At 54.8% G+C, this 23,840-nt stretch overlaps 1 protein-coding gene across 2 annotated transcripts in view; it reads left to right on the top strand.

The window, feature by feature from the left end:
- SMOC2 (SPARC related modular calcium binding 2) overlaps window positions 1-23,840 on the top strand; it is a 142,622-nt gene that overhangs the window by 70,090 nt on the left and 48,692 nt on the right. Inside the window, exons 6-7 of one of the 2 annotated variants that reach the window (XM_031455891.2) lie at window positions 1,731-1,781; window positions 3,318-3,392. In XM_031455891.2, the coding sequence (XP_031311751.2) occupies window positions 1,731-1,781; window positions 3,318-3,392 (126 nt within the window). Of the gene's footprint in view, window positions 1-1,697; window positions 1,782-3,317; window positions 3,393-23,840 lie in introns of both variants that reach the window. The other variant, XM_064486443.1, reaches the window with a different exon arrangement.

Raw genomic sequence — 23,840 nt, 5'->3', positions numbered from 1 at the left:
AGGAGAGGACATGCGATGTTCGTGATTAGAAACTGAGCAGGGGATGGGGGGCATCCTGGTCCTGTTCGTGCTGATACGTGTCAAATCTGCTGTAAATTTTTTTTTAAATCCCTGGGGAATTGGCACGTGGGCTCAGAAATGGATTTAAGGAAAGACCACGTTCCTCCTACTGAGCCCCTGGTCCACAGACACGCACAGCAGAGGAACTGCCTGAACTAAAGTAACAAAGCCGCTTACGGGCGGGACAAGCCCTCGGGGGAGGGAGGGGCGAGTTCTCCACGCCCCGTCGCTTTCTGGAGGCTGAGCTCTGCAGGTGTTGGCAGGCTTGTCACGCGGGGACCCGCACTCAAGGGGCCGGAGCACAGGCGGGGTGAGGGGTCCTGCGGGCGGAGGGCCAGAGGCAGGAACCAGGGATGGCGGGTAGGGGCATGGGGGCGGTCGCTCCTCACCCGCCCTCTAGGACGCCCGCTCGCCTCTCGCCAGGGTGAGCTCTGCTGAGAACTCAGGCTGGCGGGGCCCCAGTGGTCGGGCTGGTGGCCCCCTAGTAGTGACCCGTTCAAGCCTCAGCAAAAATGTACAGCATCAATCATGTGCTTGGTGGCTGTCATTCCAGGGGACTTTTAAATATGCAAAGACTTTTTCTCAGTCTGTTCTGCTTCAAATATGTTAAATATGTTCCCCATTTTCATTCTTGGAAGAAGGGTACACAATAATCCACCAGAGAAGTGCTCTTAGCATCATTGTTAGCCTTGAGCACTGCAAAGAAACGATGCTACATTTTGTCAGTGTTTTGACAGATGGGAAGCTTTTTTCGAGAGATGGTTAAATGTTAAAGATTTTTAAAAACTTTTTTTCGGCTTTCCCCTGGAAAGAGCATACGGGAAACTTCATTTTTATTCCTCCGCTGGCTGGGGGTGGGGGCGGGAATGGGGCACAGCTGATGAGGTTAAACATAGCTGCCCCTTATTCCTGCCCGTTTATTGTGTTCTGATCCTGAAATTATTATGTAACAGAATGAGTAAGCCTGGGTGAAAACGCTAGGGGGGTCCTGGGGGCTTTACAGCGGGCCTCGTAACCACATCCCCGTGGGGCCCGGTGCCGGGGGCAGACCCTCCGCGGGCTCCTTTACAGGGAGCCAAAGGGGGCTTTCAGCTAATTGAAGACGATGCGGTGGAACACGGGACGTGGCGCAGGGTTCTAGTGTCCACACCCCTCCTCTGTCCTCTGACACCTTTGTCCCTGTCCCCGCCCTCTCACGTGTCCTCTCCTGCGGACGTGGGCGCAGGAGGCCGGAGGTCAGACACCCCCAGGGCGCCTTCCACTGGGGAGACCGGGGGCTCCTGCCCCCGCCCTCCCCCAGGTCCACTTTACTGCTCCTCCCCCCACACCAGCCCTGTCGGCCCCGACGGGTTGCACCACCACTGACACTCCCCCATGGGATTTGTTGGGAGCCCTGAGCAGCAGCATTTGATTTGATTTAATTTAATTTATTTAAGTAGAGGCACCGGGGCTTGAACCCAGGGCCTAGTGCGCGTGCCCCACCCCTGGGCTGTCCCCCCGACTCCCTCACTGGGGCGGCGTTTTGAGGCCGCCGCTCCCAGGCCGTGCAGTGGGGGGCGGCGGGCTGGTCTGCGGGCCGCTGCGGCCCTGCGCGTCCTCCGAGCGTGCACTTACTCGGCTTACTCTCGTGATTGTAGTCTCCTTGCAAATCTTTTCCGTTCTGAATTCAGATGATGCCTCAGCCCCCGTGCTGGACACTCAGCCGCAGGGAGACGAGGAAGGTGAGCCTGGGGAGGGGCGGGCTGGGGTCACGGTCGGGGGGTGGGGGGGGCGGGGCCGGGCGCGGGCATCTCGCCAGGACTGTGTGCAGGACAGGCTGCTTTCGGCCCTTCCCAGCTTTCTGGAGCCCCCGTCTCTCCTGACGGCGTGGAGAGTGTGGGCACGGTGCTTTTCTTTAAGTCAAAAGTAAGAAGAGGGGAAAAAGAGCAACAGAAAACTCAGGGGAGAAAAGGGCCTTTCTTTAAGTCTAAGTCTCTGAGTTGAAATTTTATCAGTCGAATGATATGAAATAGATATTTCAAAAGGGTACAAGGGGAAGGGGGTGGGAAGGGATAGATTGGGAGTTCAGGATTTGCAGATACTATACTAACTACTGTAAATAAAATAGATAAACAGCAAGTTTCTACTGTAGAGCGCAGGGAACTGTACTCAGTATCTTGTAGTTACTTATGGTGAAAAAGAACATGAAAATGAGTATGTGTGTGTTCATGGGTGACTGAAGCACTGTGCTGGGCACCAGATTTTGACACAACGTTGTAAGCTGACTATACTTCAGTGAAAAAATACAGAAAGGAAAAGGGCACCAAAACATGCCATTTCCCTGCTCACCCTGCGTCGTGTGGTCACCAGCGCTTGGCGCGTGAGGCCAGCTTCACGAGGGCACACGTGTAAAGATGCTTCTAAGTCCCGCGGAACTCTGTGCTCATGACAGGGGTGACTCAGCTTTGATACATCGTCGTGGGTGTTGGCCCCTGTCTCACACGTTCTCAGGTCCAAAGGGATCGGGGTTTGAAGACAGAGTGTGAGGAACACACCTAATAAATCAAAGATAGAAAGGTAGGCTTACACTGTGGTTTGCAAATGATAGTGACAACAACTGACTTGTGTGCGGCACCAAATGCCACGCACTCGGTTACGTGGGCTCACGGAGTCCTCGGAACACCACTCCACTGGCGGAACACGGAGGTCATAACGTGGCAGATGACAGAGGCGTGTCCTACCCAGCCAGTCTGCCTCCGTGTGGCTCTGGGGCACGTGGTGTACGACCCACACCGTGAATTTTCAACCGTATTTGTTAAACAATATTACCGAAATAAATGTGCTCCTAGAACGTTTAAGGCAAAGTTACATTTTACACGTTGCACTTCGTATAGAATCCTGCAGCCGAGCGCACACCCCGCACATTAAAGGAACGACATCTTCACCGAGCAGGGATATCTTCCTGGACTTTGGGCTTTTGGCCAAAACCTGTTTCTTCCCAGTGGAGCCTGTCTGGTTTATATCACTTTTATTTACACTTTTAGATGAAGAAAGGAAGAAAAATACATGCTAAAAACTTTTGTACTGTGTACTGTCATTTCCTTTTGTCTCACACACATAATCATTTTCCTGTTTCTTTTAAAATGTACTGTATATATTTATTATGTTGAGTGTTTTGACTTTCAGAATGCCTGCTGAATTCTTTACTTGAGAGGTGAAATCTTTACTTAGCTTTCACGATGAATTACAATAATTTTTGTTTTATTTTGCTTTATTAGATATTGCATCGCGTTACCCCACACTTTGGACTGAACAAGTTAAAAGTCGACAGAACAAAACCAATAAGAATTCAGGTAAAAAGGGGCCTCGTGTGATGGAGTTCACAGACCTGGAGGGGCTTGTGGAAGTTACGGGCGAAGCACATCTTTTTCCCTGGTTACCAAGGAGCCATGCGAGTAATTCTGTGGCTTGACCACCAAAATATAGTTCAAATTTGGGTATTCTATTAAACTCGCTAGGTAATTTGAGAGGTCCCTCTGCAGACGCCGAGCAGACTGCAGTGTTAGATACAGAGGGGGGTGCTTGGCAGGAAGTCTTTGCTTTTGACGTGATTTCGGGGACGTCACAACACTTGCTAATTTGGTTCGAAATCCGTGAACCTATGGGTTGCATTTGCAACACGCCAGTGTCGGACAGAACTTCTGCCTTTTACGCGGGCAGTCGCCACCTCGTGTGGACGGGAGATGGGTCGCTGCCGGTCGGGCGAGCGGCTTTCACCCCGTTCATGGAAGCCGATGCTTTCTGCAGCGCTGGCTCACGCTCCCCGCTACCTGCACGGCGCGTCCGCGGCCTTTTCGAGTGCAGCTTTCCGTCAGTTCTCACTGGCACGTGGCGGTCCTTCCAGGCTTAGGCGTTTGGCCGAGGGGAGCTCAGGCCCGGCGCAGACGTTTCTAGGACTGGCCTCGAGGGAAAACCTGCCCCCTCAGGTCTTTGCTGCCGGTGCTGGTGGGTTTTCTTTCCAAGCGCATGTTTAATACAAGTCCCAACAGTTTGCCACCGTTCCGGTGTCGACGAGTCGCCCGATTGCCTCGTCACTGTCCTCCCCATCACTGCCCTCACGACGGCTCCTGATGGAAGTGCCCTGCTCTGGGTACCTTACCGGCTCCCTGGAAGCCCCAGGGCAGACTGTGGGGGGGCCACTTAGATGCCCCGTGAGGCGTGGCCCCCCGCAGGTGCAGCGGGAGGGCGGAGGGGCCCAAGCCCCTCCGCACGGGGCTCCGACCCCGCCACGCGCCTTGTCACTGCTCCCACCCCAGGGTCCTACCTGCCCCTTCTCCTTGGTGCCGCCCCAAACCATGCCTCTGCTTTCTGGGCTGCCTCCCCTGGGGCTGAGACGAGAAACAGCAAAACCCGAGGGTCTGACTCACGTGCTCACGCAGCAGGAACGTGACCCGCAGTATGGGATCTGTAGCGTTTGCTTCCTCGAGGAGACCATAACGGATACGTTTTGCAATTGCGTGAAGATGTTAACCTGAGTGCCTCTCTCCTGATCTTTAGAAACGGGGTTAGTTTTGTTCCATCTTGTCACCGCATTTCCAAAACTCATTTGTTTGCCTCTGCGCCGTAGTGCGTGGGGAATTGATTCAGACGCCGACTGTTTCAGATTTTCAGGTGGACCTTGCGATCTTCCCATGGGAGAATCCATGTGGTGGGGCCTACATTTAATTTGAGACAGAAATACAAAATTACCGTAAAAATGTCACTGGAAATGTGCTTTAAAAAAAAAAAAAGCAAATTTAATTGTCAGTAGGAAGCTATTCAGGATTTGATAGAGTTCGTTCCGTGTGATCTCATAGAACAAGTGCGTTCGTGTTTCACCCGTCTCTTACTGTTACCAGGTTTCTAGGCCTTAAGTGACCTGTCAGTTCTAATTAACTAATAAAAGCAGCGCGGACTTTCAGTATTTAGTGGGACTGAAAATAGCGTTTCAGGAAATTCCAGTTTACACAAGTACCCTCCACTGTAGTTTGATTCAGATCCGCCTAAGCGAGGAGAACACAGAAAGACGGCACCGCGCTGGTTCGCAGACGCGAGGCGCGGGACGCCCAGGTCTTGTCTCTGTGATGTCCAGACACTTGCTCTTTCTGAGGGTCCGAAGAAGGCTGGACCTGGTTGGCGTTTTAAGATGTTACACGCAGAACTTGCTTTATTAAGTCTGGTGCTGTAACGGCGAACACTCAGGTTTCACGTAACGACCACCGTGGCCGCGGAGATTTCAGTGTCGAGGGAGCTCCCTTTGTATTTATTTTACATGTTTTAAAAGATACTCTTCTTTGGCAGAAGTAGGCGCATTTATTTAACAGAAGATAAATAATTTGTGCTTTGTTTGTGATTCTGTGTTTTTAAAAATTTGCCTTGTTTTGGGTGCTCTTTGTCATTTCTTCATAGAAGAAACCGAACTGAGCCTGTGTTGCTTTTGTTTTTCCTGGTGTGTCTTCACGTCAGTTCACAGTATGAACCCCAAGCCCCAGCGTTTGTACTAAAATAACATAATATTACTTATGTTACCAGACACGGAGAACATGATTGCTGTGCGTGGTGCAGGATGCCACGCGGATGTGCGCAAATACGCTCGAGAGCATAAAGCGATGGCGGTTTTTTTTTTTTTTAAAGTTCTTTGGGAGGTAGTTAGATTTACTTATTTGGGACTGAACCCAGGACCTCAAGCACGCTAAGCCTGCGCTCTACCATTTGAGCTGCACCCTCCCCACGAGTGACAGTAGTTCTAAGAAGTGACCTTCTTACAAAGGAAAACAAAGTACTCTGAGTCTGAAAATCTACCTGCGACAGGCACTCAGTGAACGCGGGTTTGCTTACCGTGTCCCGTGGACACTTTCACGATGCCGTTGCCGTTTTGTCTAAAACAAACTCAGTGAAGCCAAAAACAAACAGACCCGGATAAGCGAAACAGTGATCTGAGTGTCCTGACGGTTTCCTGTTGGACTTCTGTTGACTGAAATCCAGTATAAATATAAATAAAGCGTGCTTCTGCTGGTTCATGAACCAGAGAAAGCATCACCGTCATTATGAGACTGGATACTCACTGAATGAGCAAAACCTGAGGCTGCCTTTTCCTTACGAACGCATCGCTCCGTTGTTTCTATCAGTTTATAATTGAGTCAGTTTATTTCTCTATGGTCTTGAATGACGGTTCAATTATTGTGTTCAATTTTTTCATTCTATTCATAGAAGTTACAAAAATCAATTACAAAATTTTATCAGGGAAGAAGTTTTGTGACATTGGTTTTTAATTGCATGAAATTAATTTATACACGTTTGTTAAATGAATACTCTTCCCCTGTGGCACATTACTGTCCAGGTTTCTACCTGATTTGCTTTGAACCGGAGTGTTAAAGAAGAGAGTGTGGTTGTTCTGCCAGCTGGGAGGGCAGCGATAAAGACCAGAGGCGCTGGCGTTTCCCGTGCTTGGTCCCAGCTGCGTGCGCTCCTCCCAGGGGTGCACGGCTGCCCCGTCCTCCGTGACCCTCACATCAGGCCCGTGGGGCCGGCGCGGTCCTTTCCGCCAGTTCGTGGGGGAGGGAAGCGTTGCGGCTCGGCCCAGGGGACACGTGCGGGACCCCGAGGCGAGGACGGGAATCCGCCTGAGCCACCCGAGCCAGGCTCGCGGCTGCTCTACGTCCAGCAGAGAGAGGGCGGCTCCTCCGCCCGCGGTGCTGCTCCAGCTCCACTGGGACGCGGGGGTCCCGGTGTCACTGTGTGTGCCCAGCAGCACACATGGGGCCCCTGTTAAAAGGCACGTGCACCGCGCCCAGAGTGGGCAGCAGTCAGACCTTTAGTTCAAGCCCTTTACCACACCGAGCGGACGGGGCCAGGAAAGCTGGGGTGGGGACAGAAGGGGTGTTTCCCACAGGGGCCTGCTGCCGAACACCGGGTCCGGACGCTCTTTACAGCCGCGTCATCCGGCCTGATGGCCTCTCCCGCCTCCTGTCTCGTTTCCTCCACGAGAATTCCTGCCCCGTCCTCGGGCTCTTCCCAGAGCAGACCTGGTCCCGCCTTGCCCGCATGCTCATGTCCTCTCCCTGCTCCTGGACGGGCGCACCTTGCTTTTTAACTATCCTCAATTCTCGGTCACCCCGGGGCTCCTTAGACCCCAGCTCGCGGTGCACAGAGGCCCCCTCCAGGCTGACCCCCGACGCCCTGCCTCTGCGCATACGCCCAGCCCCCCTCATCCGTCCTCCCCTGCCTCTGTTTTACACTTTGTTTCCTTCATTAATCTGGCCAGACTTTGCTATTTATTTATACATTTAACGGAGGGTCTGGGGATTGAACCCTGGACCTTGGCGTGTGTTGAGCAGGGGCCCCACCACTGAGCCGTACCCCCCCACACTGTTTTGCACGTTTAGACCTGCCCTTGTGACTGATCCCGCATGCAGAGCCCGGACGGGCACCCCAAACCCCTGGGGCAGAGGGTTGAGTGGAGGCTGGCGGCATTCCAGTGAGGTGTCTGTCACCTCTGGAGACGGGACAGAGGCCCTGTGCAGCCTGTTTCTTCTGCTTGCTCCTCACGAGCCGTGTTACGTCCCACCCAGCAGCTCCCGGAGGCCAGCATGGGGGTGACCTCGTGTCTGCGGGGCCAGGCCCTGGTGCCCAGGCTCCTGGTCAGACACAGGTGATTCTGTGGCGGTGTTTTGTAGACGAGGGTGACAGGGTGCCATTTAGATTAGCTGACTTCGGGTGAAGGAGGGTCCCCCACCCTGCGGCAGGCTCTCCTGGCAGGACTGAGGGGACCCTCGGCAGCATGGGGCCTGCCCAGGGCGGGGCGGCCTCTGCCGATCTTCTCGAGCAGGAGGGAACCGAGGGTGCTCTGCTTCTCATAGTTCATTTTAACAAATGGCTTCTTGGTGGAGTGGGGCTTCCTGCCCCGTGTGGATGCCCCAGTGCGCCGGGGCCCACGGCGCTTTGCGGGGACAAGGCAGTGCTAACGGCGCGCAGCGTGGGTCCCGCATGGGCGTCTCTGGCCAGCTCTGGGGAGGGGGCGCAGCGTGGCTTTTCTTCGTGTCCTGCCGCACGTCCTGATGGCTGCCTCTGCGAATGCAGCTCTGACTGTCCCTTTGAAGCGCCCCCCCCCCCCCCCGGGAGCGCCCTTGCTGACAGCAGCCTTGGTGCTGGGGAACCTTCATTTGCTTGGCCTCAGGAGCCCGCAGTCCGGCATGGCTGCGGCGTCTCCTCCCCACCCCGCTCAGCGCACTGTCCCCACTGGGGCGTGGGCCGGCCTGGCCGGGGGGCACCTGTGGCTTCAGGTGGGCACGTGGCTTCCCAGAGGCAGAGAGGGGACTTGTCTCGTTATTTAGTGCAGGCCCGAGGTTGGCGAGGGGGCTGTCGGCTTTCGCTCTCTGCCTGTGGCTCTTCCGAAAGCTGGGCTCGGGCCAGGGAGGTGACCCCTCAAAGCCCTGCAGAGGCGAGCGCCCTGAGCTCCAGGGCAGCGCGTCCAGCCACAGACCAGGCTGCACACAGGCTGCTCTGCTGGCTCTGACGTGTGAGCCCCTGGTTTTAGTGATCTTTTCATCTGCTGTCGTTTTCAGTTTTGCATGTGAGCTGGAGGACACAGAGGCCCCAGTTTTGCCGAGTCTGAGACCCTCCTCCCACTTGGGAGAAAAATACTCCTTTCTCCCTAAGCCATTAAAAATGGCTCTGGTTTACGTCCAAGGATGTTCTGTGTCTCGGATGCACCACAGTCTCATGGGCCCCCTTGGTGGAAACATCTTCCTGCTTTATTCAAGGTTGATAATTTTTGTTTTATTGCACATATTAGAGTTACTGCCAAATGATGATTATCTTTTGATTCTGCTTTAAATCTTGGTAAATTGCATCCCCTGGGAGCAAATAACACAGTCTGTTTTCTTTCTTCATGTCTAAGTTTAAAACACTACTTCCCCAGGCCCCTTTCTGTTGCACCACAAAACATCAAGATACCAGCTAGATTCTTAGCTTATGAAGTGCTGGTCATTTGAAAAGGTTAAAATATTGAAATAGATCAAATAGCTCCTTTTAAATGTGAACTGTCAAAGTGTATTATTTACAAATATTGATTTATCTAAAAATGTACGTGACAATTTATCCAAGTTTCCTAGTTATAAAAGGGGGATTTCAGTATTCAGACTCTGGTTAAAGAATCAAGATGCAACATTTCAACAGACAAACAGCAATGGAAGCAAGCAGATTACAGCCAAGCTGGTTGAAGATACACACCAGCCGTGGACGCACACAGGCCTTCGTACGCTCACTGTGTGAAAACTCAGGGGCATTCGCCTTGCTTTATTCTCTCAGGATACATGAGGTTTAATCCGTCGTGGAATTAACGAGGCCTGATGCTAAGCCGTGGCCTCTGTAGAACCGTAGCTGCGGTTTACAGGGTTTACAGGAGGCTTGCAGCGCACCGGGCAGGGGGCCGAGTGTTCCCGTGCACAGCAGAGCCGAGCCCTTCCCGTCCTGTGGACGAGCACACTTTTCAGAATCTCGAAGTGGCCGAGCCGGGGGTGTAGCCGACATCCGTGGTTCCAGACGCCCTGCTGCCCCGCTGCGGGCCCGACACATGTCCACTTCTGGAGCCGCGGACCTCGTGTGGCGGTTGGTCCGGGTTTGCCGGGGCGTCTGTCTCTCCTGCTGACAGCGGGTGGGGAAGCCCGCCTCGCCGGGAACGCACCTACTGCGAGCTCTGGGCGGTGCTGCCCGTTCCCCCTGGTGCGCTGTCCTCCAGGGAGGGAGGCTGGCTCCAGAAGGGACGTGATGGGGGCGACATCGGGCAGAAGCAGCCTCGGGCAGGTGGCCTGGCCGCAGGTGTGAGGCTTGCGGAAGCAGCAGAGTCTCCGGTCCGCGCCCTGCACACCAGGCCGTGGCCTCTTGGCTACGTGGGAGGGCGCGCAGGGGACAAGGGGAGGCGGTGGTGGCCGGGGCAGCGGGGGAGGGTGCATGCACTGAGCACAGTGAACAGAGCTGCTCTGGGCCCACCTCCCTTCCCCCAGTGCCGGAGGCCAGGGCAGCCTTTATCCTAACATGAGTCACCCTTGCTGCTGCTTGGAGCCCCCGGGCCTCCGGGAAGCGCGGAGGGTGGTCAGGGAGCAGGGCTGAGCTGGGTCCCCGCACGCGCCCCTGCCGGCCCAGCCCACCTCTCTAAGTGCCCGTCAGCATCTCGTCTTTGCAGGGGTGGGGATGAGACCGACCTCGCGGGAGTCGGAGCCTGTCCACGGAAGCCCGAGCCAGCTGGGGGCATCTGTGTCCGGTCGGTAAACGGGAGTGGGTTAGCTTCCACCCGTTCCCGTGCGAGGTCAGGCCTGGGCTTTGCAAATAAAAGAAGACATTTCCTGTGAATCTCGTGTGTGTGTGCGCGCGTGCGCGTGTGTGTCTGTGTGTGCGTGCGTGTGTGTTCACTACGAGGCCTACCAGACACCCGCTTTGGGGAATTCAGGTGCTAGAGACTGGGTTGGGGCCGAGGAAGGCCTGCCGGTCGCGGTGAAGGTCACAGCCACCTCCCGTCGCGGTCTGGTTGACGGCATGAGCTGAATGCCGAGTCTCTTGCTGTCAGACGTAGGAGCAGAAGCTGAGAGAACAGAGCGCTCTGGAGCGTCGGGTGGGTCAGAGACTAAGTCAGAGCTGAGGACGGCTCATAGACGACGGAGGGTCTCTTTGGAAAAGACTCGCACAGTTAAACCTAAACCAGAACTCCTGCCTCCACCCGTGAGGGCGGCAGGAGGGCGGTCCGCCGACGGCCGTCTTGTCATCCTCGCCGTCCACACTGGGCCAGCATCACACGTGCCCGGTTATAATGACCTGCCGGACTTGACTGTGCGGCTGGTGAGTTTAGAAAATGTTAATCCATTTGCTAAGGATTTTCGTCCAGTCCTGGGAGTGGTGTGGTTTGCGTGTGCCCAAGTGTCCATGTGCAAAGAAGCGTGTGTTAATTGCTTTTATCTGAAAAGTACCCTCGTGTTTTTAAGAAGATGCAGCCTTTTCCCTTACCTTTGCTCGTCCTTATGGTTCTCATCTCTCCTCTAACTTGCCTGCATCCTACGCTCTGTCTCGGGTGAGCACTGGCACCGGCGGATGTGGGCCTCTGTGTTTGCCTGAGAGCTGCATTGCTGGCTGAAACCCGGGTACACCAGGCTGCTGCCTTTCAGAAACAGCAGCGGCGGAAGTCGCTTAAAAAGATCTCATCTAAGTTACATATTTAATGAAGTATCTGCATCAAAACACAGAATATTCAAATCATGTTCAAGTTCTGTGTACTAAGACATGGAAGAAGATAATATTTTCTTGAACTACTTACCTAGATAACTGAAGACAAGAAGAGTGAGTCACTCTGCACCCACCTGTCTTGCCCCAGGCGTGTGAAAAGAGGGCAAGCATTTACCTAAACTTGTTAATTTGCACGTTGATCATTGGTGCATAAGTTTGTAAATTATGTGCCACGGTTTATCAGTAGGGCTGGGTGTAAATGTTAGAAGAAATGCACCCTCAGGTCCGTGTCGACAGGATGGTGAGGTGGTCACCATTTTGCTCAGGTGACCATCCCGGGTGAGCCCTGGTGCTCCTGGCTGTGCTGGGACCCAAGCACCATCTCTCTGTGGCTCTCCGGCCTCAGTCTGTGGATCCAGTTCAGGAGGGGACAGATCACACGGAGGGACAGACCCCTCCTGACAGCCCCGCCTGGACTTGGACCTGCTGCCGCCTCTCTCGTCCGCGCCGCTGCGGGATGCTGGTCCCTCTGCTCCGCCCTCCCTGGCTGTGCGGGGATGCTGGAGACTCGGCGGGCCAGGGGCTGACTGGGCTGTGTCTGGCTTTAGGACAATAGCGAATATGATCGGGCTTTGCTGTGCGATGGCCCTGTGTTAGGTCTCACTGGCTAGCTTCTCTGTTCTCGCGCGCCATTTGCGTGGCCTCACACCCACGTGTGGGTGAGTGTGTGTTCGTGCTGCCCACAGACGTGCCCGCCTTTTGCAGGGACTGGTTGTGAGCTGTGCCCTGTGCCCAGCTTGACACTCACGCCCTGGGGCAGGGCTGCCTTTGCTGGCTGGTCCCTTTGCCTCCCCCAGGGCACTGGGCTGCCGGTTAAAACCACACAGATGTCTTGCGTCACCAGACCTGCAGCCCTTATTAAAGTGCGTGTTCCTGGTTTCGCCCTCGATCAGAACATTGAAAACTCCCTTTGGGGCCTCTGCCCTGGAAGCGACTTCTCTGGTGATTTTTGTTTATGTGAGAATTTGAGTCCTGCTTCCAACATGTGTTAACTGTTATCCACAAGGTTTTGGACATCTTTAAGTTCCTTCTGGTCATTATAAGTTTATGTAAAACAAAGCACTAAGTTTCTTGAAGGCAGTTGGGTATCAGACCAAGGCAACAAAAATACTGGTCTCCCTCAGTGCCACCTTCCCCTTCACACCCTCTGCTCAGCCCTCCAGGACATCCTGAGGTTGTGCACCGACATGTGTCCCCGCCGCCCACTCCCCACCGCGGCACCAAGCTCGCCTGTGTCACTACTGCAGATTCCGGGGTCTCCCTGCCTGTGCTTCTGCCTCCGTCCTTCCTCCCACTGCAGCTTCCTTAACGTTGATCCTTAGGAAGCAAAGCCACCTCTCTGAGCAGAGCTCTCCGGTGGTTTCCCAGGTCATCTCATAAGGCCCAGGTCCCTTCCACGGCCCCTGGTGGCCCCAGGCTGGCCGCCCCCACCCTTGCTGCCTCTCAGCCACCCCTGCACACCCACACTCCGCACTCTGTATTCTCAAAAGAGCTCTACTGAATAGGATCCACTGTCTTTACTCCATTGCATACTCCTGCCTCCTTTGTCAAAGAGTAATTGACGAGAAGTTTGTGGGTTCGTTTCCGGGCCCTCTGTTCTGCTCCACTGGTCCATGTGTCTGTTTCCGTACCAGTGCCGGGCTGTCTTGGTGACGGCAGCTCTGTCGTGTCGTCTGGAGTCTGGGAGGGTTATTCCTCCAGCTTCATTCTTTTTTTTTTTTTTTCAGTATTTCTTTAGCAATTCTGGGTCTTTTGTGATTCCATATAAATTTTAGGGTTATTTGTTCTAGTTCTGTGAAAACTATCCCGGGTAGTTTGGTAGGGGCCACATTAGACCTGCAGACTGCCTTGGGCAGTGCGGCCGTTTTAACAATACTAACTCACCCATTTGAAGCGGACAGTTCAGAAGTTTCCGCAGAGTCACAGAGTTAGAGCACGGTCATCACTCCATGACCTCATTTAACCCCAAAGCCCATGGTCACTAGCGGCCATTCCCTGCGGACAGCCCAGCCCCGGGAACCAGGAATCGGCCTCAGTCCCCGTAGACGGGCTTGCTCTGTCGTTTCAGACACGTGGGGTCTGACAGCGTGCGGACCTTGGCAATTGGTTTCTTCCACTTAGGGCGATGTTTACCAGGATCGCCCGGGTAGCGGTGTGTGTCAGGGCCTCATCCCTTCCTGTGCCTCCGTGATGTTCGTCGTGCGCACGGGCCACGTGTGAGTCACCTCTCCGTCGGCTGACGGACGTCTGGGTGGCCCCACTCCTCAGAGCAGGAATCGGCCGCTGCGCGCCTTCCCGTGCAGGGCTCCGTGAGCACACACGCTCTCACGCCCCCTGGGTAGCACTGCAGGGTCACACGGTGACTCTGCGTTGAACATTCTTCGGGCTGACAAACTGTTTTCCGAAATGGACGTTCCGTCTTGCAGCCTCACTGGCGACGTGTGAGGCGCTGATTCCTCCATGTCCTTGCCGGCACTTGCCACCTTCCCCGTTTGGACGGCGGTCGTCCCAGTGGGTGCGCCGTGGCGGTGCGCTGTGGCGGTGCCTGCGTCTCCCTGACGACTGAGGGCGCCCGGAGCCTTTTCCTGTGCTCGCTGGTCCTCTGCGCGTCATCTTTGGAGACGCGTCTGCTCAAAGCCTGTGCACGTCTTGTCGTGTGGCCGTTTGCCTCTTCGTTACGCAGCTGGTGGACTTCTGTCTGCGTTCTAGACGCAGGTCCCTCTCAGCCACGGGACCTGCGAGTATTTTGTCCCGATCTGTAGATTACCTTTCGCTCGCGATGCCCTTTGGGTCACAGGGCTTAGTTCTGACGGAGCCACGTTGTCTTTTTTTGTCGCCCGTGCTTTTGGTGCTGTATCTAAGACGCTATTGCCCAACCAAGGTCCCCTTTGTCACCCAGAGTTGGGACCCCTTTCAGGGAAGACGGGCAGCTGGCTGCTGCTGCCACTACCAGAGCCTCACATGGAGGTCTTCGTGCCCCCAGCAGGTTATTGCTTTGCAAAAATATGCTTTTTATACCTTCTTCCTCCATGGGTTACTCTGAGCTTTGAGAGTGGAATTGGGAGGTAATCTTGCTGGAGAAGTTCTTCCCTCCACCTTGAACTTTTTTCTCCAAGCTGATGAAACTGGCTAAAAGTTACATCGACAGCAAGTCTGAATGAGGAAAGAATATGAGAAAATGTAAAAGAAAAAATATAAAATTTGCATGGGATCTGCTCGTCCCACAGGTATTCCTCATGTGACGTCCGTGTCTAGATTCCTTTTTTGGTTTTGCACGTGGATGTCCTGTTGTTCCAGCACCACTTGTTGAAAAGATTATCCTTATGCCATTGAAGCATCTTTGCTCCTTTGACAAAGATCAGTTACTGTGTTTGTGTGGGTCTATTCATGGCTGTGAAACAGTGGGAAGACTTAAAAATATTCGGAACTGGCTGTGGGCGAGTCAACAACTGAGAGAAGAATTAACAGTGACCAGAAATAATGTCTCGAAAGCAAGGAAATGAGAGATCAGATATTGTACAGGGAGATACGGAAAAGATGCAAGTTCTTGGCTGAATCTCTCCAGGAGCAACCAGAGGAATCTTGACACAGCTGCCAGTGTGGGTCTCGGGCACCCCTCCCCGTTCTGCACGACTCACGTCCTTGCTGTGGACGTTCAGTCTCAGCCAGAAGGAAGCCAGTCTCCCGCCACGTCTGGGTTCTCCACGGTCATGTTGCTGCTCCTTTGGGAAGCGCCCCTCTTTGAACAGAGGCACTGAAGGCAGTCCTGGGAGAGAAGAGCTTAAAACAACATCTGTTTCCGACCAGACGGCTGGGACATCGACGAGCCTACGGGAAAGGCTCGTGTGACTTGGGAGATAATTTGAGAAAACTGAGAACTGGGGAGATTCCAAGATAACGTGATTTTAATGACTAAGAAGTGTATTGTAGGTGCTCTGTCGTGGATGGAGAGTGGAAGGCTGTTACAATTGGTGGGAATGTTTCTGATCCTTCTTTGGAACGATTTCTGCTTTATTTGCTTTTTTGCAGTGTTATTTTTGGACATTTTTTTCTCCTTTCCGGTTTTCATTCCTTCATCTTTTCCAAGGGCACATCACTTGCAGCGAAGTTCATGACTGATTAAGTGATGACTGATGAGGTACCCAGGCATCGTCTCCGACAGGGGAAGCACAGAGGCCCAGGCAGCCCTTTGTCGAGGCCGTGGCCGGAAGCACAGCCTCTGCAAAAACTCAGCTCTCTTGTCGCTCCCGACGTGGGCTGCGTGGTGAGAACCTGAGCATCAGCCCTGCCGGGGTGCAAAGATGACACATGCTTATAGTAGGAAATATTAACAACCAGTGAAAGTAACATACAATTCCCTGTGAACTGACAATCCGGAGAGACTTCTGGCACCTGTGCTGGTGGGCATGCCGCGCCCTGCTGCGCCCCGCTGTGCACACGGCCTCTCCTCCTGCACTTGGCAGAGGGCTGTAAGTGGGTCCCGTGTTACCCGAGATTATTCTCCGGCAGCTTGTCTCAAAAGGGTGTCCCACACACCCTCTCGGGTCACTGGGAAAAAGCGGCCTCCTGGGCACACCGGGTCCGGTCCGTGGATGAGCTCCCTGGGGCTAGTGCTGGGGCCCGGCTGAAGGAGGTGCGTGTTTCTGAAGCTTCTGTTGGACCCGTCAACACAGCCTTTGGCCCATCTGTTCATTTGTTAAGCATTACATTCACCCGTTAACCTCCTCCATCCCCCCCCCCCCCCCCCCGCAAAGCAGAGGCTTTGAGACCTTGGTGTGTGCTGGGGTCACCTGGCAACCTCGTTAAAATGCAGCATCTGCACGGGGTGGGGGGGCGGGGGCAGGAGTCTGCGCTTCTGACACTCCCGCCCCCAGTCGGTAGGCCCTTTGATGGGCTCTGTGGCCAGGCCCAGGCCGGGGAGGCGGGAGGGAGTCATTTCCTTTGGGTTGCAAGCGCCTGCATCACAACTGAAAGATAATCCACGTAGAGAAGAGAGCGTGCTGACTGTTGGCTGCGTGTCCCAGCTTCTGGCTCAGGGGCCTTCAAGGCCCGCCCGAGTCACCGAGACCCCAGCCCCTGCCTCATCTGCTTCCCCTCCTTCTCAGGCAGCCCCTCCCCACCGGTGGGACGCGGCACTCCGGGCTTTCTCACCTGCCGTGCTGGCAACACAGTGGGTGGAAGTCCCAGGAGTTATTTTCAGCAGACCTTCTTAGGTCACTCGTCCACCCTTGGACCAGTCACGGGCCAGAGGGACGGGATATGCTCCCTGGCCACGCCGGGGTCACACACCCTTCCTGGAGTCGGGGTGGATGGATGCCGGCCTCACGCCCACCACAAGGGCTGACCATTGTGGGGAGAGGCTCCATGGCCCTGGGAGACGAGGGAAACACACCCAACCCAGCTGTCACCATTGTCCCTGCAGCCCCCCTCTGTGGACACGGTCTCTGGGGCTGAATGCCCTAGTTTGGGGGTGACCCGTGTGCCTGGCACCAGCACAGCTAAGGAGGATGCTGGGGGGCTGCCTGGTGCTGAGGGCGCTCACGGGGGCCGGTGGGGGAACGAAGGGTGCTGGGTCCTAATTCTACCGCGATGGCCGCGAGGCCTCCGAGAATCACTGACATCTGCTGCCCTGGTTTCCAGGAGCTGGCTATCATCTCTTCCTGGTTTTGGGAGTTGAAGACCTTTCAGTGCAGGCCCCTCCTCCGAGAGTGAAATAAGGCCTGCGGGACGGCATACTCTCCGTGACCTGGTCGCCTGGTCCTTTCTCATCGTCCTGCGCCTGCAGGAGGCGGGGCGGGGGCTCCTGGGGCCCCGTGTGCCGGGACGGGAGTGCGTCTTGCTGTGTCTAACGCCCCCTGTGTGGGGGCAGCAGCGGGAGAGGCTCCCTGGGGGGGGGGGCGCCCCTTGGTGAGACGCGCCAAGGCCGGTGCGGTGACGGGGGTGCTGGGGGTGTCTAGGAAGCATCGTGGAGAACGAGGGTCCGTGTAGAGGAAAGGGAAAGACTGGAGTATGGACACTTGGATTTGGGTTTTCGAGAGTGATGTTGGTGAGACTGCCATTGACAGAATCCTCTGGAAGCTGCAGAGAGAGGTTAGGACGGGAAGAGGGTGTGACTGGGGGCTCTGAGGTCCTTCTGGGGTGGCTGTCATTGCCGGGGCTCACGCGCTGGGTCACCCCCTCTCCCGGGGCCTGGGACTCGCGTTCTGGCTGGAAACGGCTTAGGGCTACGGTCACTCAGGTCTTTGCCGTCAGAGTAAATACAGGAAGAAATGAATTAGGATGGAGACCGTGGTCACTATTTTCTTTCCAAAGAAACTAGATCCACGAATCCCCTGCAGGTCTTTATGTTGTGGAAGTACAAGCTTGACTGTGGGCCTCCCACGTTCCCGGTTTACCGTCCTGTGGGCGTTGCCGGGCAGGGCTGGTGCCCCGTCCTAGGCGGCGGGAGGCGGGGGCGCCCCGGGGCTCCTGTGCTTTCCTCGCTCTGCCGTCCTGAGTGAGACACAAGCTTTCAGAGCCTCTGGTTCCTCACCTGAGAAACACACCTGCTAGTATGTGTGCCTACGCCTCGCTCTGTTGTTGCCAGGATTAAAGGGCAAAGCACAGGAGGCTGGGCTCCGTGTCCGCTGTGCCCTTGAAAACTACGGCAACAATCCCAGATTAAGAAGCTAATTCAAAAACCTTCCTTGGAGTTAGTAAGTCATAAACATGTGTCGCTTATGGGCAAAGCCGTGGCACCATCGGTCCCACTTCAATTTCTTGCAGGAAGTGAACACGTGAATAATTACACTCCCGTAAAACTGTGCGTTTCAAGGCGCCCCCCCCACCCGCTGCCATTTCTACAAAATCCGATTCTAAGGGGGCAGCTCTTCGTTCTGTGTTTTCCCTTCTTTGACCATCTGTGCTGTGCAGGTAGGAAGAAACCCACCGCCAGTTCCATGAGCGACGAAGACGACGTGTGTAGAAGTGGAGTCTCCAGCTCTGAGACGCTGGAGCAGGACTCTGGGGCAGGTGGCCCTGCGCTCACGTCCCTGACGGCCTCGCCTGTGCACGGGGTTTGTCTTCTCGGGCTCAGTCACCGGCTTTGTAAAAAGACGGCTGTGACCCCACCTCACAGAAGTAACGCGTGATTAAGTGCGTTAACCCGTGAAAGGCGTGTGGTCCCAAGTGGCTGCTGACCGGTGCCGTTGTACTGACCAGTCTCCGGCCCCTGCTGTGTGTGTGTGAAACCCACACGCTTCTTGTAAGTGGGTCCTACTTGACAGACTGTTTATCGTTTTACCCCTGGAACATTCTTACACGTGAGGTCCTCTGTGAGCCTCACGGCGCTTCACCGGCCGCTGCGCTCTACGGAGCTGGTGAGCGCTTAGCAGCCGCCAGTGAGGGAACGTCTGACCACAGAGCAGTGGTGTGTCTGCGGGAAAAATGCTACATTTTATGAATCCTGATAATATTTTTAATACATTTTAAAACAAGCAGAAGGAGGTACAGGGTACTGACAAGGTTCATGGCGTGCACACCTGAGGGCTCCAGAGGTAACTGGGGGCCCGGGACCCACAGAAACAGTGGTCACACCTTTAATTTGGCACCGAGCAGTCACCGCCGGGTGCTGAGTTACCTGTGCATTTCATGTGGGTTCACTGACGTCCGCAGGGTTGGTCACTTTATATCATGAGTGTCTGGGGGCCTCAGATTAAGTCCTCATTGTCCCTTGTAGGTACTGAAGACAGCCTTGAACCGGTCCTGGGTCTGAAAGCTTGCCACCAGGATCTTTAAAGCACAGATATGATCCTGGTGCTCTTAAAAACCCTTACGAGGCTCTCCACTGCTTGTGGAAGTTCCTTTGCAGGCTCCAGAGCCCCCGGTCTGGCCCCCGCTGTCCTGCAGTCCACCCACCATGGACTGTCCCTCTGCAGCCCAGCTTCCTTGTGAGAAGCCGGCCCCCCCGTGCGGTGTTTGCTGAGCACAGGTGAACGCGCACGTGAAAGGCAAGGCCCACGTGCTAATGAGGGCGTGTGGCAAACTGCCCCAGGAGGAGCTAGGTGCTTGGTGCCCTAACCAGAGATGTTTTGGGAGGGATTTCTGAAAATACTGTAAGGAGATGCAAAGAAAATAGAAGATGTAGTTTTGCCCCTGGAAGCTTACACCCGAATGACTGTTGTATCTGACAGTGACCGCTTCGTAACAAATAGCCTCAGGTTGTCAGTGGTGATCAGAGACAAGCGTTCACTTCTCAGGCATCTACTGAGCTTGGCAGGGTTCTGCTGGGAGGCTCCACCTCGCTCGTGGGCCTGGATCGGCTCCATGCACCTCTCATCCTCCTGGCTCGAGTGAGAAGACTGGGGGATGTCTCCTAGCAATACCTAAGGCACAAGAGAGTGGTCCAAACACCTGCGGACTGCAAGCCCCAGCTTGTGTCACACTTACAGACACCCCCCAAGCCAGGACGTTCCCATGTCTGAGCCCAGAGTCATGGAATAGGGGAGACACTGCTAGTGAGGGGAGAGCTGCACAAACCCTGGTGACTGGGAGAGAGGAAGGCTTGGGCCCACACGGCACCATTTACTTGTGGGGCTCAGGGTATAATTACCCTGGGTGGGAGGGATTGAGGGCCCTGCCGAGGCACTGTCATGGTGGGTGTGAGTGTCAGTTATGGAACCAGTCCATTTCCGAGCCCTCCGGGTTGCGGCTGCCACTGTAATTGGACTTGGCGGAGGCCATCGAAGGCAAACAGACTAGTCCACGCAGGCCTCGGTGATGCAGCAGGCCTGCCGACGCAACAGGACGTGAGGCCAGCCGAGGACGTCCAGGCAGGATGCGAGGGCTGTACGCAGGACAGGGCGAGCAGAGCGAGGGCACAGACGGACACGCCAGGCTGGTTCTGTGACAGACTTGGGGATGTGAACACCGCCCGCAGGTTAGGTGCTCCTGGGAGGCAGGCTCACTTGGGGGACGTGGACCCACAAATGCCACGTGGGATGTTCCCATGGTGTCACTCACACTGTGGCAAAAACCTCCTTTACCCACTTAGGTCAGGACTCGGAGGCCCGAGACCCTCCTCGTGGGCGGCGCTGGCCTGAGGGGCGTGAAGTCGAGCGTGGCCAGTCGAGCTCCCGTCCCGTCTGTGTGCATCATAGGTCGTGGTGGGATTGCTTGTTCGGTGGGTCGCATGTCTCGTTGGACAAGCAGGAAGAGACCCCTGAGCATTTGCTGGGCGCCGGGCCGTGGGGAGCTGAGGGCGGACTCTCGCCTGTACTGGCTTCCTCGCCGAGTCTGTTACTCTCCGTCCTCAGACTCACCACGGGAACAGAAAACGCTGCCCAGTACGATGTGGCTGAGACTTTCTCATATCCTGGGACTCCTGTTTTATTCCCAGCAGGAGGCACCTGGGCGTTGGTTTGTCCGCTGGGACCCTCGGCACACGCTGAGGCGGGCTCTGGCACGCGTGTCCGCGGGCAGTGCGCCTTCCCGGGACGGGCAGCCACGCCCCAGGGATGCTCTCCCAGCTGCTCCCCGGCGGGATCTTCTCGGAGGGCGCCGCTGCTCGGATCTGCACCGCTCGCCTTACTTTTCCCCAGGCTAGAGTTTTGTCTAAATAGAATGACTCCTGGTTTCTGCCTTTCCTACGCATTAGAATGGCTTCAGGATCCGCCCGGTCGGCCACACTTGTTACGCAGTGACTCTGTGTGCACGATGCTGTATTGTACGTCTGTACCCCACCTGTGCGTCTCCCAGCTACTGGGTATTTAGTTGTTTCCGGGCTGAGGCTGTTATACGTAAAGCTGCCAGGTGCAGTCTGCCCCCGGGGTTTTGTGGACGTGTCTTAATTACTCTGGGGTTAACGCTTCCAGGTACATCGTACAGTCGTGTGAGGAACACAGGCGAGCCCCAGGTTCCAGCGTCACCGGCGCCTGGGCGTGTCTCACCAGGGCCCCTCCCACCAGCCTGCGACATCTCCTGGGGTCCACGCTGCGTTTCCCTGGTGACAGGGAGGCCCAGCGGTTCTCTCATGTGCGTGTCGTTCAGTCGTACGCCTTTCGTTCTGAGTTGTCTGTCCCCCTCTTTGGCCCATTTACGTAGATCACTGTCACTTGCGTGGGGCTGCTGGGCTGCTGACACAGCCTGCATCTCTGTTGGGCGTGCGCCTCAGGGACGTCTTCTCTGCCTCTGGGCTTGTCTTTTCGCTTCCTTCACGGTGCCTCTCGGCACATGTAAGTTTTAAAATGTATTGGTAGTGTCCCATTTACCGAAGTTTCTTTTGTGACTAGGACTTCCTGTGTCTGCCCTAAAAATCCTTCTCTAAGCCGACGTCACAAAGGTAGTCCATTGTATTTCCTTCCCAGGCTTCATACTTCTAGCTTTTTGTTTAGGTCTCTTAGTTCATTTCAAAGGTGTGTGTACGGTTTGAAGGCTTTAAGAATTGCACGCAGCGAGCCCACGGTTCTGGAATCATCAGCGAGAAGACGGTCCCTTCCACCGACTTGCGTGGGCGCCTTAAATACCAACTGACCATGTGTTTTTGTGTCTGTTTATGAACTGTTTATTCTTTCCCATCGATCTATTTAACTACCCTCATTCCAACAACACACTGTCTCAATAGGCAGCTTTATAATTATTTTTCAAGTAACGTGACAGTAGTCCACCAACTTCGTTGTCTTGGAAGAGTGATTTGGATATTTTAGGTCTTTCGTATTTCCACGTACATTTGAGAACTAAAATGTCAATTTCTACAAAGAAGCTTCCTGGGATTTTGACAGGAATTATTTTGAATCCGTAGGTGAATCTGGGGAGAATTAACTTTTTGACATTAGTTTATTCCTCTCTGCTTCGGTAGAGTCCCTTTAATTTTTCTCAGTAATGCCTTTCAGGTTTCCACATCCTGCAGGTCCTTTCATAAATGCATTCCTAGGTATTGTGTGGTTTTGATGGCACCGTGAACGCCATTTAAAACTGCTGTCCTCCGGTCGTCACTGCTGGTCCGTAGGAATTCAGGTGGTTCGCATACTGACTATCTCGAGCCCTTGCTGCATTTGCTTATTATTCCTAGCAGTTTTTTTCTGTAGATGCTTCAGTTCCTTTCACGTGCACACTCCTGTCGTGTGTAATTAAAGACAGTTTACAGTTTTCTTTCCAGTCTTCATACTGTTCTTTCTTTTGCCTGTTTGGCGCCCGCCAGGGCCTCCGGTGTACTGGCGCGTGGAAGGCGTGAGGTTCTTTCCAGTCTTAGGGTGGAGGCACTCAGTCTTGTATCAGTGAGCACGGGGGGTACCGCAGATTTCATGTAAATACATTTTTAGCAGATAGAGAAGGCTTCCTTCAATCCTAGTTTTCTGAGAGCTTGGCCACTTAATTAATGAAGTAGCTCACCTTAATAAAAAAAATGAACCTAATTTTTCTTCGTCTAGAACCAAACAGTGTGACTGTCACTGAAAGCATGTGCTTCTAAGGCGTGCTGTTATGACAGCGTCCAAAAGTGTTATGAGTATCTTTTCTAGTATTTTAAGTTGCCCTTCAAATTTGCAAGACACTATCCTTCTCTCTCAACACACTTGTCTTGCCCACCTCAGGGGCAGTGAGATGGGGTGAGTCCGTTTGGCAAACGGGTTTCTCCATTTCCATGGCCTCCCTGAAGCCAGGGTGGAGGGGGGCTGGCCTGAGCCTGGGCTCGCCGTGCCCATTTCGTACCACGCCGTCCGCCGTGTTTACCAGAGGATTCCATCAAAACGCTTTGACTTTGAAAACTAAATTTGCTGAGTTGCTTCTTCGTGACTCAACCTGGAAATGAACAGCGAGATGAGAGTAAACAGAAAGCGGTGAGTTAGGCGTGAGTGGCTGTGTGTGTGATGGTCCAGCGCTGTCAGCACGTCAGGGCATGCTGTCCACACCTGCAGTAATTTCTGGGGAGTTTGTCAGGGGTGGCTGCTGGGAAATCGCAATGTTCCGCACGTCTTTAAAAACAAGGTCTGTCCGGGAGAGAAGACTGTTCGCAGAGCAGACTGTGTGAGGAAGGGGACACAGGATGTCTTAGCAGGTAACGGCACGGCGCCACCATCCGCTGCAGCGGGGAGCGCGCGCGCAGGGCTCGGGGGCAGTCCTCTCAGACGGTGCGGGGCCCCCAAGGGCGGGGCCCACGAGGGAGCGAGTAGGGCCCGAGGGGCTGCGGGCGGCCGAGTGCTGTATCCACAGCCAGGGGCGTGGGGATGGGCACGCAGACAGTTTTGAGCATTTTCGTTTTTTAAAAAAGCTTCTCAAGATTTCATCCCTGTCGGAAAGAGAACAGCACCGCCCTAGGTGTCGGTGGGAAGTCCTCCAGAAGGAGGGCTGGCGGCAAAGCTGGTGGGAGTAGCCTGTGTCCTCCCGAAGCACGGCCCCGTCTGAAGTCTGTCGTCTGAGAACGGATGTGGTTCACGGCTGCTCCCCGTAAACTGCCCCTGGCGTGATCACACTAAGATCAGGTGTCTTCCGTTCAGCGAGGTCACTGCGTACGG

This window comes from Camelus dromedarius, chromosome 6 (genome assembly GCF_036321535.1).
Source record: "Camelus dromedarius isolate mCamDro1 chromosome 6, mCamDro1.pat, whole genome shotgun sequence".
Lineage (NCBI taxonomy): Eukaryota > Metazoa > Chordata > Mammalia > Artiodactyla > Camelidae > Camelus > Camelus dromedarius.
This window is presented reverse-complemented; position numbering and strand designations above follow the sequence as displayed.